Raw genomic sequence first — 19686 nt, forward strand, 5'->3', positions numbered from 1 at the left:
AAATAAAATAGGGATTGAGTGCACAAGTGTGATATTCCCCTCATTGTAGAGGGGGTGGGACTTTGAGGGATCTATTCTATGATGCTGACGACAAAACAGCCTCCTTTAATAACAAACAAAACATATCAATGTTATAAATTTGATATTGCCTAGGGTTTAGTTTAATTGAAGTTTTGAAAGAAAAGCTCTGGGTATGCCTCAGCTGGACCATTTTCAGTTTAAATCTGAATGTTATAATTGTAAAGAAACATTTACAAGTCACTCTGAATTTACATTACAAAGAATTTTGTGAGTCATCAGTCTCTCTGTCCATATTCAGCAGAGCAGTTGAGAGCGACTGAAGGTCTTTCAGCACAGATGTCACTTGTATCAAATTCATTTCTTCATCAGCTCCACCTTCTTTTACTCGGACATTCTGTCTTTCACTTTGTACTGCTGCAGTAGATGGAATTCCTGGTTCAGATTGAACAGATTTTGCAGCCTTGTTTTGTTTAACCTTTCCTTTACTGGTTTTTATGGGTTGTTTCTCGTGGAGAGGCACTCGCTCTCTGTTTTCTTTCTCTTCTTCCTCCCTTCCATCTGTGAAAGAGTACAAAAGCAAGGAACAGTACGTTCTAAGAGTGGCTGGCTTTCAATTTCTTGTTACAGTATCACCATTAAATCAAATGTGAGGATCATGAGAATTAAAAAAAAGATGATCACCAATTCATAAAACTCCTGATTGTCAACAAATTCTCCTTGTCAGTCCTAGAGGAAATTTAAAGAAAACAAAGTGGAGAATATGAAAACTGATGTTGGAGTGTATACTTTAGGGAAAACCTTCCTTTGGAAGGTGATTTTGTGTAATCATCACCTGTAAACTCCTTTGGTTTAAGTCTGGGAACCTTGAAACCCTCCTGTCGGACTGTAGCCATGAGCATATTTCTTTCCTTTTCCATGTGTCGCAGTTGTGCGCAGCATTTCTCCAGTTTCATTTCATATTCCTTCTGCTCAAGAGCCAGCTGCTCTGCTGCCTTTTCCTTCTCTCGTTCAACTTGTCGCTCTGCTTGTCTGAGTGCTACGACAGCTTTTGTGTGTTCACGCCGCACATCATTGAATTGCTTCTCCAGCTTTGCAAATTCCTCAGTGTATCTCACTTGCTCTGCTTGTAAAACTCTTTCTAGAGCTAGAGAAAGGAAAAACTTTTTGTTACATCAAGAAGGTGTAAAAGCCATAAATCATTGATCAGTTCCATAGTCAAATAAATTCAACTTTTAAAGGGGGTAAGTCTCGAAAGAAACTATGGTGTTGCGTCGGTGGGAGTAACAGGGTAATTTTTGTTTTATCAACTGAGTTGATAATGTAAACTCAGTCTGGCCGCTGTAAAGGGTTTCATGGCTGATGTTTTGAGTGTAAAGCCCTTCGTTAGCCCTTCCATTCAGGGCTTGAAATTAACGGTAACCCGTTAACCAATGGTTAGTAATTTTGAACGTTTGGTTACTAAAAATTTGTCCAACTAACCCGACATGGTTAGTAAAATTTTCTAACATATTTAAACATTGGTAGACCTCAGGACAAAGAGCACGTAGACCCAACTCTCAGAGGAATACTTAGAATACTCAAGTTGTTAAGTCAACTTTAACTCTTTTTAGAGAATGTGCTGTAGATGTACTGTTCTTGACTAATCATGGTAAACGAGAGGGAAATAAAATAGGTGCATAATTTCAAAGTTTTTGAGGTCACCATGCAATTTCAGCTACTCTTTAATTTGTCCTAGTCGTTATTATCAAAATGTTCAATATTTGAGATATTGTAACTTGTGAGCTTGGATACCAAACTTTATAATTTGGTTAGTAAAAAAGATGTCTACTAACCCGAAGGGTTAGTGATCCAAAAATTAAATTTGAGCCCTGCCATTCATTCTGACAAAGGGCTAAAGCTCAAAATGTCACCTTTGAAACTCTTCACGGGGGCCAATTTACATTAACTCAGTTGATAAAGCCTACATTCCACTTTTACATCTCTTTGGAAAACCTGAGAATATTTTACATGAGGAAGAGGTTACTTTCCAAAGATCTAATCCCCAGTGAAAAAAGCAATAGTGTTCAGTCATGGCTGCCTTGAGTATATAGTGCACTTTGGTAAATACCTGAGTCAAGTGTTTTAACTGAACAGTACACTGTAAATGTTCTCTCTACCTTGTCAAAGTGTTAACACTTTACTTTTTATCTTTTAACACAAGCCTCTTAAATCCTGACTGTTTCCTCATGTGGGGCTTTTCTTGCTTCAAACATGATGAAGCATTTGGACAAGACAAGCTTTCTTTTTTAAGAGCGAAATTAATTCAACAAATCAACAGTCTGACTTTTCCGCACTCATACACACTATGAATAATTCTATTTTAAGCCAAAACTGCATAGATGATCATGGTTCGAACAAACAATGTTCCATCTAGGGAATACTCATTATGATAGTAATTCAACCTGTTCACTGCCAAGATCTCATTAGTAATTCTCCTTACTATCTGTCATACAATTCTTATGATGCAAGTTTAGAGAATTTGGTATTGGATCAACTAATAATCTCCTTATTGATGTATTTCTTTATTCTCATTACTTGTCTGCTTGATATTGTATTGATATTGTAAGGAGAAATTTTGTCTTGGTCACTTATGGCAAGAAAGGGTTTATACGCAGAGACATTATATTAATATCACTGACACTTACTTTTTTCAGCCACATCTTTGTGTTTTGCCATTTCTGTTTTAAGTGATTCTATTGTCTCCAATCTCTCTGACAATTCCACCTCAGCAGTTTGTAACTTGTCATTTAGAATGGCTCCTCGTTCCCGTTCATCCTTTAAGAATGACTCCAACTAAAGAAATGTAATATATTATAAGCCATTTAAATTCTACTTGTTCTGATGACTTCATAATACTAATTGCTAAGAAAATATTGTAGAGGACTTGTTTTCCTAATCTATATTGAGACAGATAGAGAGGCTGCAGGAAAAAAACAAAGGGTCACACTCTAAGGGAATGCTGGTCATTTCACCAACGTGTCAGTTTGCCAACAAATAGTTCGCCAACGTATGAGGTTGATTTGCCAATTTGTCTACTGTCAGTTTTCCAATGTTTATATGTCAGTTCGCCAACATCTAAAATAATTGTAATTACGAATGATCAGAGGAATAAAATTTTACTTTTGATGTATTCACAGGTGTTCGTAGGTTAGTAACTAAGGCTATTTCTCATTTGACTCTGTCAAAGAATACATAGTCCAAGCTAACACACCATAAATAATTAAACTTGAAGTTTGCAGTGGTTAGTCTGACAATTTTGCCAGACACTTCCTCAGAGGGTTCTCGGCAGAACAAGATTATTACCTGTGATATTTTCGCAGCAGAGTCCTTCAGTTGCTGCTCACACTGAGCTCTGATCACTACCTCTTTTCTCTCCAAAGTCTCTGAATCCTTCCTGGCCTGAGCTAAAAGATGGTCCCTTTCTTTAGTTAGCTGTTTGACCTCGGATACCAACTGTTCACACGACAGACTTGCCTCGTGTTGTTCTGTGATCCCCCCTAGAAAATTAAGGGTGCATCAGGAGAGACAGTAAAAAATATATATATATATATAGTGCCTACGATAAAAAAGATTTATGCAAAAACCTTTGGAAGACTTTATGAATGCGTTCTTTTTGTACATACCGTCAGATATTGATAACCCAGTTTCCGCAGCTTTAGTAACTGCTTCTGAAAGTTCACTTCTCAACTGTGCCTCACGGTGTGTTATAAGCCCTGTATTCAGAAACAGTCATGACATTAACCAACTTGTAACAAAATGTGTTCCAAATAATAAACATAGTTGAAGAATATAAGGAGGGCTACTGTTTTATTTGGATTATCTACAAATTTCTTTCTTGCAATCATACATCTTTGATGCATCTTCTTGAGATGTTGATGCAAAGAGATGTTGCATACTTTCCATTATTTTTCCTGTCCCTTAACTCTTAATTCTCCATAAACATCCCTTCTAGAGAAACATTTCTCCAAAATTATTGAAAGGCTGTGACAAGAAACTAAAAAATAATATTCCTAAATGTATCTATTCGGCATTTAATTATTTTAATACAAATGTGCGTATCACCTTGAAGAAATTGAACTCTTCCAGACGCAAAGCTAATACGCTGCGAAAATGTGGCAAGTTTTTTGAAGGCCTCCTCCATTTGCATCCCAACATGTTCTATAAAAGATTCTGTCTTTTGAGCAACTTCCTGCAGACTGCAGGAACACATTTGAAATTGTGAAATGAAAGAACTGAGCGTTTTCTCATTTTTCTGACACTTCTCAAGTTGCCTTTCTAGAGCAAGGTTTCTATTGACTTCAATTTGCTGTTCAGCCTTCTTGTCAGCTAAAATATGTGTCAACTTGGCTACTTCCTTCTGGGATTCTTCCAACTCTGTCATCAGATGTTTCAGCTTAAGATGAAAGACAAGTCAGAGTATAAATATTGGCAGTGTGAAGCTCTCTTCTTGTTTGTCATTTGACCAAGAAGAAGGACTCTAAGAGAAACAAACCCTCTCTACTGTTAGGTCAGTTTTTGTGTTGGTTTTCTTCATTCACTTTCATAAAACTGAACTTTTCTTAAGGCCAACTTTCTTTTAAAAGAGAACTCTTGGGGAATGCCGGAAGCAGTCATTTTAGAGAAAGATTACTCCAATTAAAAAACTTATTGCAAAACAAAAAGTAGAAGACTTTGTTACTTCCTATTTTTAGTCTTAATTCACCAATACACAACATACAAGTACTACATTTATTTTTCTCTCCTCTTCTCCTAATAAGGAAAGTTACCTGAGTCTTCTCATTTCTTTCCTCTTTTTCATGCAAAACCTCTTGTGATTTTAATTGAATTAGCAAGGCAAACACCTTTTCTCTCCATTTTGTAAGCAAACCATTTCCATCATGCCCTGTACCACCATTTGATTTCCCTTGAAACTTCATCAATTCTTTTTCTTGAATGGAGAGGATTTCATTGATGGATGAAAGTCTCACATTAAGGAGTTCCACAGTGGATCTTAAATTTTCATTTTCTTGTATCAAGCTGGTCATAGCTTGTTTTGCCTCTTCAAGTTCTGTTTGGAGTTTCTCCAACTGTGTGTTTGGCAGGTTCTCTCCAATATAAGCTCTTAACTGATCAACAATCAAACTTTGCGACTTCACTTCCTCATCTTTCTTTTTAAGCTTCTCTGTAAGCAGGCAGAATGTTTAAAATTCATGGAAAAAAATGAGCATAGGGACTACATTGACCCTTTCACTTCTAAGATCTCATGAGAAATTCTCCTTACTGTCTACTATACAATTCCTATGATGTTAGCATAGAGAATTTGGTATTGGATCAAATACTAATCCCTGATTGATATTTTTCTTTATTCTTATTTCTTTATTGCTTGATATTGTATTAATATTTTGAGGAGAAATTCTATCTTGATCACTCTTGGGAGTGGGAGAGTAAAAATGTACCACTGACTACACTTGCTAAACAAACACTGCTGCTTATTGTCAGGTAATCACAATAAGTGTATAAATGTTGCAATAATTTTCCATACTTAGTTACAATCCCATTCACACCATTGTAAGGTCACATTCCTCATCCTTAGTCACTCCAACCCCTTACACTAAAACATTGGTATGCATATTCTCCATACTGTTCTCTACACATTTCCTTAAGTGGCAAGGAGGAGAATTTCCTTAGCAAGCAGGAGCTTCTTTAGTTGGTGAGCATTTCTTTTATTCTTGTAACCTTACTGTATGATTCAGGGGCGATGTTGTAAGGGAAAATGGAAAATTTGTCAACAGGGTTTGTACCCTTTTTCAGGGACAAATTTCAAAAAATTTTCTAGGATTTTGAATGATTTTCCAGGGCTCCAAATTTTACCTTAGACCCTTTCATTCCCTAGATTTCAAAATCAATTACATGAGGATTGGGTTGGCATTTCTTTTTGAGAGGCATGGTATATGTATGGTGAAGTTTTGAATCCTACTGATCAGTGTTTTATTTACCTGTAAAATTCAGTAGTTCTCTTTGATGAAAAACTGTTTGTTCCTCCAATTTCCTGCTAAGGTCTGTCAGTGTTTGATCATAGTGTAATTGGCTATCCCTCATCTTTCCTTGATGCTCTTTTAAAACTGTCGAACACTCCATTTCTTTTTCTTTTAGTTTTTCCTTTAGATCATTTACCTCTTCATCTGTAGCAATCTGTTTCATTTTTGCGGCAGAGTAAATCTCACGGCTTCTGGAGATCTCATCTTTGAGAGAATGTAACTCTTTGGCATACTTTGCCTCAGAGGTTTCTAAAGTTTTTTGAAGTGCCTTAACTTGCTCATACTTGTCAAATTCATTTTTACTTATCACATCCTCAAACCCTTTCCTGTCAATCTTCACTTGTTCTTCTGAATTTTTCACTTGAGCTTTCAAACTTTTCACCACTGCCATCTGCTTTCTAGCCCGTTTCTCCAAACTCTCCACTTCCCTCTCGAATATTTCTTCCTTTTGCCTTATTTCAGCTTTTAGCTCTTTTATCAACGTTTGCGCCTTCTCTAGCTCGGCTTCACATCTTCCTAAGTCTGTTTCGAAGTTAATTTTAACCTCTTTAACGTCTATTTTTAGTTTCGAGTTTGTAGCTCGAAGCTTTTTAACTTCCGATTGCAGCGAGAGATTTTCCTCTTGAAGTTCAGCCATTTTTTTCAGATCAAGGGCATCATCGACTCTACCCTTTTGTACCAAAAGCCTGCTCTTTCGCATCTCGCCTTCAAGTCGTATTTCCTCCTCTTTAGACCTCTGAAGCTGCTCTCGAAGCTGTTTATTTTCATTCTGCAATCTGTTTATTTCAACGACGACTTTGTCAGTTTCTTCGCTCTGATCTTTAACAACATCATATTCAGATGGAGGAAGAAGCTTCCAAGGAGCTGAAGTGCTTTGTTGTGAGGGGATCTTGGGTCGTGTAACTTGAAAATATGCAGGAGAAAGAAACCTATCTGTCGCATTTTTGCTTTTACCCGCCATTTTCTGGTGCTAAACACGAAATCAACCAGGCGCAGTCCCATAAGGCTTTGTAAGCTGTGAATTTCACAACATTTTCACGTGGAGTCAACTTACTGACGAAAACACCATGGGAAAACAGAAGAAAAAGGTACATTTTAACTATTCTTTTGGTTTGTTTGCTTTGTTTTTGCAATATAATGTAAATAAAGTTTATCTTTAATTTCTTTTCAGGGAGAAAGTGGGGCAGCAACAAATTATATTTCAAGAAATCAAGCTCTGAAGAAACTACAGCTCAGTTTGCCAGATTTCAGGTAAAATTTCAGGCTGTTATTCGTCATATTCACTTCAGTGCCCTTCTACGCAATAAATAATTTTTTTGTTAAATTTTATTTTGTTTTACTTTCAGGCGACTTTGTATTTTGAAGGGTGTTTACCCAGTTGAGCCAAAGAACAAGAAGAAGGTGAACAAAGGAAGCACAGCAAACAAGACTTATTACTATATCAAAGACATTCAGTACCTTGCACATGAACCAATTCTTAACAAGTTCAGAGAGTTTAAGGTATTTCTTAGAAAGCTCAAGAAGGCCATTGCTAAGGAGGAACCAGGTACTGCTCAAAGATTAGTAGAAAACAAACCAATTTACAGACTTGATCACATCCTTAAGGAAAGGTTAGTATTTCTGTGTGAATTGTTACAAGGCTAAGAAATAATGTTTACTTATTACACGACTCGGGCTGTCAGAGGGCCAATAACTAAAATCAACCAATCAAAATGCTCCATTGCCGGTCCAATATTCTCTAAGTATTGGACTGGGTACTGTCCCGAATGGTCCTGAATGATACCGCACTTGTGTCCCTTTGAACTTCAGTTGTATAATAAGTCTCTTATCAACCAAGCTTTCTCGGGACCGTACTGGAAGAATATTGGCCCTCTGTCTTTTTTGTATGGACCTCGCTGCGCTCGTTCCGTACTGTCAAGAACTCGGGTCGATATTCTCCCAGTACGGCCCTCGCGCTTGGTTAATAAGATATATTTATTGACTGAGTGGGAGGGCTGGACAGGAAAATATTTGGCTTGAGGTCCTGATGTATGCACCGAGCACAGGGAGTTCCGTGCCTCATGACAGAGGGCCAAATATTTTCCTGTCCATCCTGACCAAACTCAATCAGTAAACGTTTCATCATAGGAACACTAAATGTTGAAAATTTCAACCTAAATAGAACAGGATAGATGGGCACACACAACCAGACAAGCACAAAAGAATAATGCAATTAAAAATTTTCCTTTTTTTTTTGAGTCATAACAAGGTATTCCCAATTCCTTGAAAAATGTAACTTTTTTTTCCTCGTTTCTGTTTTCCTGTAAGTTTTTACAACAAAGTGATGTGTGAGTTGCGGGGTTGGACAGCCTTTTCTAGATGGGCTCCTGACATCCTGTCTGGCCCTGCACGCGTCAGCTTTCAAAATGGTTTTCTATTGGATTGTGCTCGTGGGGCTGGACAGGTCATAATTATGATAATTGAAATTATTTGTAATCAGCATTTTCTTGAATGGATTGAACTCAGGAATGATATGACAATCAATGTAAGGTTAGATTATGTATTTTGATTTTTAGGTTGAGGATAGCCCTGAGGAGTTCTGTTGTCAGCAGTGGTGACTGACATTTTGAAAACCACCACCAACAACAATCCTTCTCGGGAATATCCTTATGATGAGGATCAGAAAACATTGCCATTTATCATCCATGGATTCAAACCATTTACTTAATGTTACTTTAGTCTTGACAAGCACAGTTTTCAGCAATAGTAACATATCTTGACAATTTATCTGACCATAAGTAATCATTAGTCTTGATTCTGATCTAGTCACATTGTCAATGGAAAAGGTTTCTCGTTGTCACTGAAAATTGTCCTTCCGATAATAGCCTTACATACATTATTTCTGGTTATCATCGAATAAGTGCAAAAATATTGTGGATAGTACCGAAAATTATGTCAAAATCTGTAAGCTACCTTTATATTTAATTCCTTTTATTGTTCCTAAGGAAATGGTGGTCACAGGTTTTTTTTATCCAGCCAACAAGCTATGAATTCTGCTCTCATCTGATTTGTCCAATATATTTATCATGTATAACTTCATTTCTTCCAAATATTTTCAGGTATCCAACTTTCATTGATGCAGTGAGAGACCTTGATGATGCTTTATCCATGGTGTTATTATTTTCAACAATGCCACAGACTGATAAAATAGAGGTAATGATAATTGCTTTTGTAGTGGTTCTTGCACTATTTTCTTCTGTGAAAAAAATTAAATTTGTCAGAAAGATTTACTTTTGGTATTAATCTTTAGGTTTCATTTTCTTTATTTACAGGCTGGTGTTGTAAAACAATGCAAAAGATTATCTGGTGATTGACTATTTTAATTTTTGTTTTTGAACATATAATGTTCTCACTGACTTATTATGACAGATGAATTGTGGTGTGTTGACTTTCAAGTTTGAAAATTCCTGACTTTTGTTCAATTTTCAAAAAGTACAGACATCAAGAAATTCATCACTGATGGAAAGTGATGTATAAGCAATAGTAGATTCCACTCGTGTCTTAAGGCAGATACTTATAGATTTCATCAAACTAAACCCTGTATCTTTGACTGATTAATGGTCTGTCATTTTTTAGCCTATGATTGTAACTTCCATTCTTATGATAGAACTTATACTGTAAAGAACCAGCTCATGTGATTGCAGTATTAGATCCATTTAATTTCCATGCAGTATGCACAAATTATACAGCCTTTTGACTCACTTTACAGATGCTGTCCATGCTTGAATTTTACATGCAGTGACTACATGTAAAGTTATGTGCTGTCGCTTAACTGTTTGTATCTAATGTATTATAATTTAGGCTGTTTAAATTTCAATATAGCCAGAGTGAGTACCCTCACTTTCATGATTACATTGTGTAATAGCTACTCTGTCTTGCTGAAAAAAAAAAAGACTGAATGGATGGGCTGCCTGTAGTTGTTAAAACAAAACCCAGTTAAAATTAAAGTAGTACACCACTTTCATAAATGGCTTGCGGATTGATATTCTTTTGTTTAAATTAAAATTAGCCTCACTAGCCTCGGTTGAGATAATGTATTCTTTTGAATTTTGAACTGGAGAACGAGGCCAGAAAGGCTAATTTAAATTTAAACAAAAGAATATCAATCCGGCAGCCATTTATGAAAGTGGTCAGTTTCTTTACATTTTCTTGCTTACTTTTTTATGAACCACATTGTAATTCGGATACTTCTCTGTTTGTTGCAGTTGAATTTCAGCATTACATCATTGCTTCAAAGTCACTGAGGAAGGTATATTCATAAATTGTTGAACTTTTTTTCTTGTCATCATGTTGTCCTTTGATCTTGTGCAGTTTTATTCCTGGCTGAAGATTATTATCTCCTTGAAAGGTATTCCTGTCAATAAAAGGAGTGTATTTTCAAGCTGAAATCCAAGACCAACCAGTGACATGGATTGTTCCTTACCAGTTTTGTCAAGAGGTAACAATGAAAGCACTCTTCAGTGTCACTGTTTTGTGCTGCAACTTTTATTTTACATTCAGGTATCTTAGTGCAGAATAATTCTTATCAGATACATTTTAATCAGTTAAATAGACACTAGTTGACAGTGCTAAGGGTGTCACCTAAAGTGGGGATTTCTTACAGCTTCTTAGGTACAGTTCTTATGTTTGCTCCTTTTTTACAGCCACCATCAGATGTTGACTTCAGGGTGATGTTGACTTTTGTTGAGTTCTACACAACTATGATAGGATTTGTGAATTTCAAATTGTACAACATGTTGAACTTACACTACCCTCCCAAGGTGAGCTAATCCTTAACTACCAAGATTTCATTTTAGAAATTGTCCCTTCTTCTTCCTTTAAGTGACAAACTCAAAAAACAATTTTGAGTTTTATTCTTGTGTACACTGTTAAGTCACCGAAGCGATTAGTATATGGAGAAAGGTCTGTCCTCTCCAACACCATCATATAATTAAATTCCTAGAAGATAAGTTCTTTAGTCACTTGATTGTTGACCGAGCTTTGAGTGTCAAGTCAAATTGTCATTAAGATTTGTCAGCTATGAGATTCATATATCTTATTAACCAAGCGCGAGGGCCGTACTGGGAGAATATCGGCCCGAGGTCTTGACAGTACGGACCGAGCGCAGCAAGGTCTGTACAAAAAAGACCGAGGGCCAATATTCTTCCAGTACGGTCCCGAGCAAGCTTGGTTAATAAGAGATTTATTATACGACTGAAGTTCAAAGGGACACAAGTGCGGTATCATTCAGGACCATTCGGGACAGTGCCCGGTCCAATACTTAGAGAATATTGGACCGGCAATAGAGCATTTTGATTGGTTGATTTTAGTTATTGGCCCTCTGACTGCCCGAGTCGTGTAATAATTCTTTATATTCCCCCCTCTGGATTTGCAGCTTGCTAATGAGTACAGTAATACAAGTAACACAGACTATTGTGAGGATTCAGAACTGGAAGATGAGGTAAGATATCTCTCCACTGGACATATATCTATTAGTCAGTTTCTTGAGGACTCAAAAAAGTGTTGGATATTTTTCATGTTCCCTCATAATTATTGATCCAACCCCTAATCTGGGGCAGTCAAGCAGTCGCTACAATTCTATGTTTTAATTTATTCGGACTGTGGCTAAGAATTTAGGCTGGTGGTATTTAGCCAAGTAATCACTGGCCAAAAATTCAGCCAGCAATCACTGCTTTTTCATCTGACAGACTTTCACAGGCAGGTGGTGCATAGCAACAATCCCAGAAAAAAAAATGGCTTGATTTGGAGGAATGACTCATTAAGAAATTAAAATGGGATGAGCAGTGCCTGAAGTCAGTGGGTACATGAGTAGAGTAACTTTTGCCTCTAAAGTTAATCCCATGTTCACCAGCATGAAGTAACAAGGAGTTTTACTTCTCTCCTGCAGAGACCCCCTTTAGGGTCCTGACCACAGTTGTTTGAAGGTTGGATAATGATATCCACTGTATAAATCTGGATATTGCTATCTCTTATCCACTGAATAGCCATGTCTCTGTTGGGTAGCGTTATCTGTACTTTATACAACTGGGCCCAGCACATAATTAACCAACCAATTGTGACTAATTTGAACTCTCATGGTCATTCCCTTGTCTTTGTGAAATGAGGAATGCAAACTGTGGTCTTGCTAAAGAATTAATTATAGGTATGTTTGTCTTGTCCTTTCTTGTAAGGTGCTGGCTACTTTGAATCAAAACTTGTCAGTGTCAGGTAGGCATGTCAATGTAAACTGCACTTGTCATTTCTTTGAGTGAGCAGTGTCCAACATCTCCCCGTACATTTACCCCTGAATCAAGCATTAAGGTCATGGGAATAAGGGAAATGATAACCTGCCTAAGAATCTCTTTGATTGTAGGACAAATTCTCCTTGTCAGCACTATAGGAAATTTATAAAGAACAGGATAGAGAATATGCATAGTGATGTTAGGGTGAGAACTGTCTCAGGCCATGGTAGCACAGCCCACCCAAACAACTTATTTTTGACCCATACCTTCCCTATGGGATTTGTGGAGTACATGAAATGTTAATGGTGCGCTATATGTATTTTTTTAAATTTTGTTTTTAGCTCAGGATGAAGACTTGGAAGTAGATGAATTTCCGGTTGATCCTGATGTAAGTTGGGTGTTTAGTAGAAACTGTTTTGTGGATTGTATGTATTCTTTAAGGTTCATTAACATTTTGGTAATGTATACAGAAGTTTGCAAGGGAGGCTCAGAAACCATCCCAATATCCCTTTATACCCAAAGGGTGACCAGCATCTAAATTCTCCTTGCACTAATACTGATGAATCATTCATTGAGCTTGTGAGAATAAAAGAAATGATCATCAACCCTAGAAGCTCCTGGTTGTCAAACAAATGCTCCTTGTCAGCACTGAAAGAAATGTATAGGGAAGATTATGGAGAATATGGATATTGATGTCAGGGTGTAAAGGGATAATCTAATCCATTTTTTGTTTTCTTTTTTTTTTTTTTGACAGAGTGAGGATGCCAAAGCACAGGAGGCCATTAAGAAAGAGCTCCAAGAAACAGAAAAACTAAAAAACCTGTTTTCAGAATGCAAGGTGTTTCTGTCCAGAGAGGTGCCAAGAGAAATACTTGTGTTTGTTCTCAGGTATTACCACTGAGAATAAAGAGAAAAAGATGTTTTGGTATTTTTATATCTCCAGCAGTTTTATTAAATTGTTAAGTATAAGGGGATCCCTTTGAGAGATGCCCAGCAAAATAAATAAATAAAACTAGAATTGAACTCCACTATGTTTCAAGTGAAGATAAGAAGGTAATGACACTTGTACACTGGTCCTGCCTCAATCTCATAGGTACTTCAATAATCATGCAAGACATGGCAGCCTTGTGCCCACAAAATGTGCTGTAGTTTTAGAGGTTTATTAACAGACTACCAGAAATTCATGATTAGAAGTTTGTGAGCAATGCATGGTGGGGTCATTGTGTTGTGTTCTTGGGAGAGACACCTTAAGTAGCAACTCTTGAAGTCTCTCTTGGTGAGTAAGTGTGAAAATGGGTATCAACACAATTTTGGGAAACCGGCGAAGGAGACTTTGTATGTGTATGATGGTGGCATTTTTACATGTCATACAAACAAGTCCCATCCAACTGTTTTCGTTGAGAGCGTTCATGATCAAGAAGAGAATGTATATCAGTGGGGGGGGGGGAGGGGGGGGGAGAGATTTTGGATGCAGTAACTTTTCTCAAATTCCTTGTTTTGTTTTGATGACAGGTGTTTTGGAGGGGAAATCTCTTGGCAAAGTACAGAAGCCATAGGAGCCACGTTTGAGGAGAATTGTGATTCAATAACCCATCAGATTGTAGACAGACCAGTTCAAGGACACAGATATCTATCCAGGTTTGTACCTGATTTGTAGATTCTCAGTGACAAGAAATTTGTCAGATCTAAAACAAGCGTTCTTACAATATCGCCTTTCTGTTAAGTCTCCTTTGCAACCGTTTTTTAGAATATCACGTAACATTTCCGTTACCCCTTTATTTGAGAGGAGTGTTTCGCGACGTAATAATAAGAACGGAAGGACACTATCTTCTACGAGTTGGTCACTCCCAGCAGTAACCAACAGGGAATTTCTCCTTTTAGTATCAACCCTGTATTAAGGAAAAAAGTGATAAGAAGAATAAAGTACATCAACTAGTGAACATTGTCTGATATAACATCAAATTATCAGGGCCAAAGTTTTCTAAACTTTTTCATATTCTCCAGGTATTACGTCCAACCTCAGTGGGTTTTCGACTGCGTGAATTGCCGTAAACTTCTCCCTGTGGAGGATTATTTCCCAGGGGTTGAACTTCCTCCCCATTTGTCCCCGTTTGTGGAAGAACAAGAGGGTGACTATGTACCTCCTGAGAGACAAGCCATGCTGGAAGAACAGAGGCAGACAGGAGAGGGTGAAAGCGAAGCTGAACAAGAAAAAGAGGAGGGTGAGAAAGTTAGGGGGATGAACTTGTGCTGTCGTTCGTTCCACATGTTTATATATTTAACCTTTCAACTCCTCAGTTACTCTTTGTACTTTGGTTTGTTTGTTCAGAGTTAATAGAGGGAACCCTCTATTAACTCTGGTTTGTTAGTTCATTTGTTTGATCGGTACTCGCGTAACTATGTAATAGACGGGACTTTTGTCCGTTTACCGGCACAATAACCCACGCCGGACGCTGGGAGAACGTGGGGGAAGATAGTTTGTCAAGAACCGAAGACGAGTTATTTACAAAGTTGAGGGTTCTCTCAACATCTCGCGTGGGTCATTACGCCGTTGAACCGTTTGAAGGTGCGGTTCATGGCTTGTTTTTTTGAATAGCTTTGGGTTTATATGTACAAAAAAAGGTATTTTTTTTAGTAACCAGAGCGAGCTGATCATCTTAGCAATTTTTTGATTAAGAATAACCCACATTCTCGTGAGGAACGCGCTGTCGCTGGGACAGAGCAATTTTCAATCGAGTACTGAAAGCAACAAGGGATGACTTTGGATTTGCCTTATTTCGCTTACTGATTGGTCCATAACAATCGCGCTCTCCCTTGAAACAATCAGATACAAAACTTGCCCTTTGTCGGCTGCAGCAATTTCTATTTTGGTCCAAGTGTGATGGATTGGAAGGGAAATTATAAGTTTGCTACAGTCAAACCTCCACTAACGGCCACTTTTTTTTTTGTCCCGGCTGGCAATCCATACATTCATTTAAACCTCTCTGCAACGGCCTCTTTCTTCTGTCCTAATTGGCCGTTGGGGAGAGGTTCAACTGTAGTTATTTGAACGTGTTACGTCTTGTTCAGGGACGCCTAGCGAAGAACTCAGTAAAGAAGAAAAGAACCTGGCAATCATGGCTATGAAAAAGAAAGACAAACGACTGTACGACCAAATAATGCACTCCAAAAAGAAAAAGAGATCAGAGGTAATTAAGTATTCAAACAAGTACTCTTCTAGTTTATTTCAAATTTGAACAAGAAAGACTTCTCTAACAAGATCCTGTCTTTGGCTGCCAGTCCATAGACCACTTTCATAAATGGCTGTCGGATTAATATTCTTTTGTTTAAACTGAAATTTGCCCGAGTGGCCCCGCTTGAGATAATGTATTCTTTTGAATTTTATACTGGAGAACGAGGCCACCCAGGCAAATTTATATGTAAACAGAAGAATTTTAATCCGGCAGCCGTTTATGAAAGTGGTCTATGACCAGCTATACGCTGCTCAAAGTTGTTAATATTTTGTATTTTACTATAGGTAAGAAAACTTGAGGCTAAGAGAAAGGCTTACGACGAGGCTCAGACGCAGAAGAAGCAGAAAACAAAATGAACTCTCAACATCGATATCTCAGCATTTAATTCCGTAATTAAAATAAATTTTACACCGAACTTTATGTAAATTGCCAGGTTTTGTTCTTTTTTTTTTTTTTTTTCGGAATTTATTTCTACCAAACTAATTATCACTGTCCTCAATCCATTTGGGCAATACCTTTCCTTTTCCATGTAGCGACATTTTTGGCTTCATTAATATGTTTCGCTGAGAGTGAGCAAATTTCTCTTGTAAACATTATTGCTTTGCTTAAATCTTTGGTTCAACACAACGCTTGAACAAATAGATTTAAAACCGTTATCAACACAGTCATAATTTCATTTAGACATAGATTTTTCGTTCCTTGCACAGCAAGCCACTCGCATTGCCTAGCGGACAAAGAGGAAAGTCTGGTTGCTAAGTAATGAGCGCCAGAAAGTGTTTGCAGAGTTTCTTGTCGATCTTTCAGGTACTTAAAGAGGCGTTGCAATTTACAGGGAGAAGTCGGTCACTGTTGCTAATAATCCATTTCGCCGATGCTTGCTAATCCCTGAAAGGAATTGTTTAGAGGAAACAGTTAGACCACAACTTACACTCATCGCATTATATCGCTATATGGCATGCTTAGCATGTCGTTAGGTTTCTTTGGTGGTTCGTTGACACAGAGTTATATCCTTAGGCGGGTCTAGGGGAGGGGCCCGGGGACCCCCCCACCCTCATTTATTTTGAATAAAACAAAGTCGCAGAAGGAAGAAAAGGCGGCAGGTGCACATACACACGCGCACACACACAAAAAAAACCTCCCCCCTCCCCTCAGCACGAGGTCTGGCTCCGCCACTGTATCCTTGGTTGGAGAGAGGCACAGTGAGACTCAGTAATGTGTCTTGCTCATAAACACAATTGGAAACTGGAATTTTCAATCCAGAGGTTGGTGCTGTGAGACTATTATGACGCATCACCTAGGAGAGCCGCATTTTCCTAAACAGGTCCATGGCGTACTAGGGGAAGTTAAAAATTATCGCAATATGACACTATTATATCCTACCGTATTCCTCGAATAAGCGTTCGGGCACTTAATTAAAATTTGGGCTTAAATTAGGGGCGCTTATGGGAAGGAGGGCTCTTAATCCTGGGCTGATTCCACGGTAGTCGAGGCTTAAAAAAAGTTGTAAATAAAGAAGTAGTAGAAACAGGTTTCCGTGTATCCCTATTGTTAAGAAAGGGGGACGAGGGAGGCGTCTATTCGAGAGAGGTGCTCGTTCGAGGAAATACGGCATGTCCTTTTCAAGAGTAGGGGTGCTTACCGCGTTGGTTGTTGTTCCCGGATGTGGTCTCGTGTTGGCATAAGCTAGAGGGGTTCCTTTGCAACGAAACGCTACTGGTACCTGGAATAGAGTAGGGTTTTGTTACATGGTAACTGCAATGTAGATGAAAGCTGAGATACAATTCCAGTCTCGTGACCGCACCCGGCGAAATAATAGGGAGTTTAAGCAAATCACTACGGCTGTCGCTGCTACGGCTATCGTGGTTGACGAGGCTTGGGGAGAGTACGTCGCCTTAGCCCGCCAAAATTCAACTTTAAGCAACGCGAACTACAAACCTAGTACGGCTGAGAAGTGTAAAACCAATAAATTAAGCGTCTTCGCGGTAGTTTATTGCACGTCTAAAAACTCAAAATGACTTCGTTGAAAGGGACGAGGGATTCCAACGTTTGGAAAAAAAAATTGTAAGCGATCCTGTGCACAGTGAATGAATGAATTAAAATATTTGAGCTTACGTGTTGTAAAATTGCCAGTTTGGAGCTTATAAACACCAAAGCAAAGTTTCTACACGGTCCCTCATAACCCTCGTCATTCCTTGGCCTCAGCTATTTGAATTTCAAGTAGTCTTTGAGGTTTGAAAAGGAAACGTTAGACTTTCTACCTACGCATTTCACTTTGAGTTCGCTGCGTTCTCCATGTGCACACTGCTTCGATCCTTCGACAAACCCGGCGGCAAAAATAAAGGCAGATTCACTCGGTAAGGGACAGCAAGCTTGATAAATATTCCCGATAAGCTATTTTTAAAGATGTTAAGTGTATTTCAATAGTTAAAATTGCTCAGGAGAATGTATAAAGCGAAGAAAGAAGCGAGATAAGTTCACGTACCACAGACTACGCCGAAACCTTCCCACTCACGTAGAAGGATTTCCCGCTACGGCTGGATGGGAACCACTGACATGCGCAATGACTCGTTTCTGGACAATTTTACTTCCGGTAGCCGTAGCAGCGCCAGCCGTAGTGATTTGCTTAAACTCCCTATTAGGGACTTTAAAGACGAAGGCGCGCTATATAAGGAAGTCTTCCCTGGTAAGACCTAGGTTCATTTGTCACTCACCGTTGACGTGTGCGGGTCAAATTCAAATGCTGGTGGACGAACAAAAGGAGCTAATGAGAAATCTATTGTTACTTCCACCAGCATGGTGGCATGAGGTAACGTGCGAACCATCTACTTCGATCTCAAATTTATCGCCACAAATAAAGACAGTTTCCATTGGAGAAAGGAATACAAATCTAAAAAATTTCTTGTATTGTGATGAAGACATAAAACAATTTTGAGGAATGCGCCCGCTGTTCACTGCTTTGGAGTAGCTGTAGCTCAAGCTGACTTGACTCTAAGAGTTCCACATCACACGACGGTTGATTGACGAATGGTCCAGTGGGACCAGAGGCTCTTTTTATAGCGCGCCTTCGTGTTTAAGCAAACCACGACGGCTACGGCAACGAGAACGTGGTAAAACAATAGATCTAATTGGCAGAACAATAGCCCAGCACGTGCATTTTAAAACTTTGTACATTTCTTAGCCATCCTTTGCAAAACAACAACGTGAAATCACCAAAATTTGCGTCGTCTGCGAAGCGAAACCGCGGCGGCAAATTATTTTAATTTACGTTTGGAACTCAACGCTACTTTTATGCGCTATGTTGAGTGTGAGGTCTGGCGCCCTTTGAGACGGTAAACTCATGCAGCCATTTTGGAAATTCTAACTAGAAGTAGAAACTCGTTTTTTAATCGACGTCTTCGACTCGTCCTGACTCCTTAAAGTCCCTAATATGTTGAAAGACACAGTGAACCATAAAAAGATTGAAAAGAGGTTTTCTTGTATCAACAAACTTTGCAGAAGCTATTTTGGAAAACTTGAGAGGGTATGTGTTTGACTTGTTGTGTGATAAGCCCCCACAAACTAAAAAACGCTCCGAGGCCTCTAAATTTATTCAAGAATAGGAAAAGCAAGCAAAGTTTTCTTTCCTCATGCGTTAATTATGTATTGTCTGATCTCACCACCAAGTCTCTGAACTCTTTTCCCTTATCAGTTTCAAAACTACTCATAAACTAAGAGGCTCCCTCCCAGTAAGTTTTTTTGGAAGCGTTTTCCCAAAAAAGCTTTAACTTTGGTTAGCTCTAACCAAAAGGAAGGCTTCATGAATTAGAAACATATCTGCGTATATTCAGAGCCCAAACGGTGCGCCTGAGTGAACAGCCACTGATACTGACTGAAACACGTTTTATAAAAACTGCTCACCTTTTCAATGTCTCGCCGCGATATAATAGTGGAAGATTTATTGACTAACTGTATGGCAAAGCGCTTTCCGACCGCGGCAAACTGTACTCTTGTTTGAGAGTTTCCCCATCCGAAGCCCATCAACAGACCAAGAGGGCTTAGATGACCTCTGCTTGAATTAATTGTCATTTGACTTTTGGAAGGCGACAACCAGTTGTTTTGCGGCGTAAACTCGTCGAA

The 19686-nt window shown here is 38.5% G+C and overlaps 3 protein-coding genes across 6 annotated transcripts in view; 1 reads left to right on the plus strand and 2 right to left on the minus strand.

Moving 5' to 3' along the window:
* Positions 1 to 85: 85 nt before the first annotated feature.
* On the minus strand, positions 86 to 7062 carry LOC111332046 (uncharacterized). 2 transcript variants are annotated; one of them, XM_022937300.2, is made up of 8 exons: positions 6036 to 7061; positions 4827 to 5221; positions 4123 to 4453; positions 3684 to 3773; positions 3364 to 3557; positions 2706 to 2853; positions 854 to 1165; positions 86 to 579 (listed from the first exon to the last, which is right to left on the minus strand). In XM_022937300.2, exons 1-8 carry the CDS (start codon positions 7036 to 7038, stop codon positions 275 to 277), a joined length of 2778 nt encoding a protein of 925 aa, XP_022793035.2. In that variant the 5' UTR covers positions 7039 to 7061; the 3' UTR covers positions 86 to 274. The 2 variants fall into 2 exon arrangements, with proteins under 2 accessions (XP_022793035.2, XP_088599206.1); XM_088743080.1 differs by having other exon boundaries at positions 436 to 747; positions 6036 to 7062.
* A 23-nt stretch (positions 7063 to 7085) lies between these two features.
* Positions 7086 to 15996, plus strand: LOC111332068 (pescadillo homolog). Its single transcript, XM_022937327.2, has 16 exons — positions 7086 to 7165; positions 7249 to 7328; positions 7424 to 7687; positions 9176 to 9269; positions 9389 to 9422; positions 10322 to 10365; positions 10465 to 10554; positions 10760 to 10876; positions 11491 to 11556; positions 12287 to 12323; positions 12679 to 12725; positions 13092 to 13225; positions 13850 to 13975; positions 14342 to 14559; positions 15407 to 15525; positions 15855 to 15996. The coding sequence occupies exons 1-16, from the start codon at positions 7145 to 7147 to the stop codon at positions 15924 to 15926; spliced, it is 1563 nt and encodes a 520-aa protein (XP_022793062.2). The 5' UTR covers positions 7086 to 7144; the 3' UTR covers positions 15927 to 15996.
* Positions 15530 to 19686, minus strand: part of LOC111332067 (unconventional myosin-XIX) — an 18876-nt gene continuing 14719 nt past the window's right edge. For all 3 annotated transcript variants that reach the window (XM_088743079.1, XM_022937326.2, XM_022937325.2), the window contains 3 exons: positions 19468 to 19686; positions 17210 to 17290; positions 15530 to 16455 (listed from right to left, as the gene is read on the minus strand). The exon at positions 19468 to 19686 is cut by the window's right edge and continues 308 nt beyond it. In XM_088743079.1, coding sequence (XP_088599205.1) covers positions 16423 to 16455; positions 17210 to 17290; positions 19468 to 19686 — 333 coding nt within the window. In that variant the 3' untranslated portion in view covers positions 15530 to 16422. The remainder of the gene's footprint in view (positions 16456 to 17209; positions 17291 to 19467) is intronic.

This window comes from Stylophora pistillata, chromosome 13 (genome assembly GCF_964205215.1).
Source record: "Stylophora pistillata chromosome 13, jaStyPist1.2, whole genome shotgun sequence".
Classification (NCBI taxonomy): Eukaryota; Metazoa; Cnidaria; class Anthozoa; order Scleractinia; family Pocilloporidae; genus Stylophora; species Stylophora pistillata.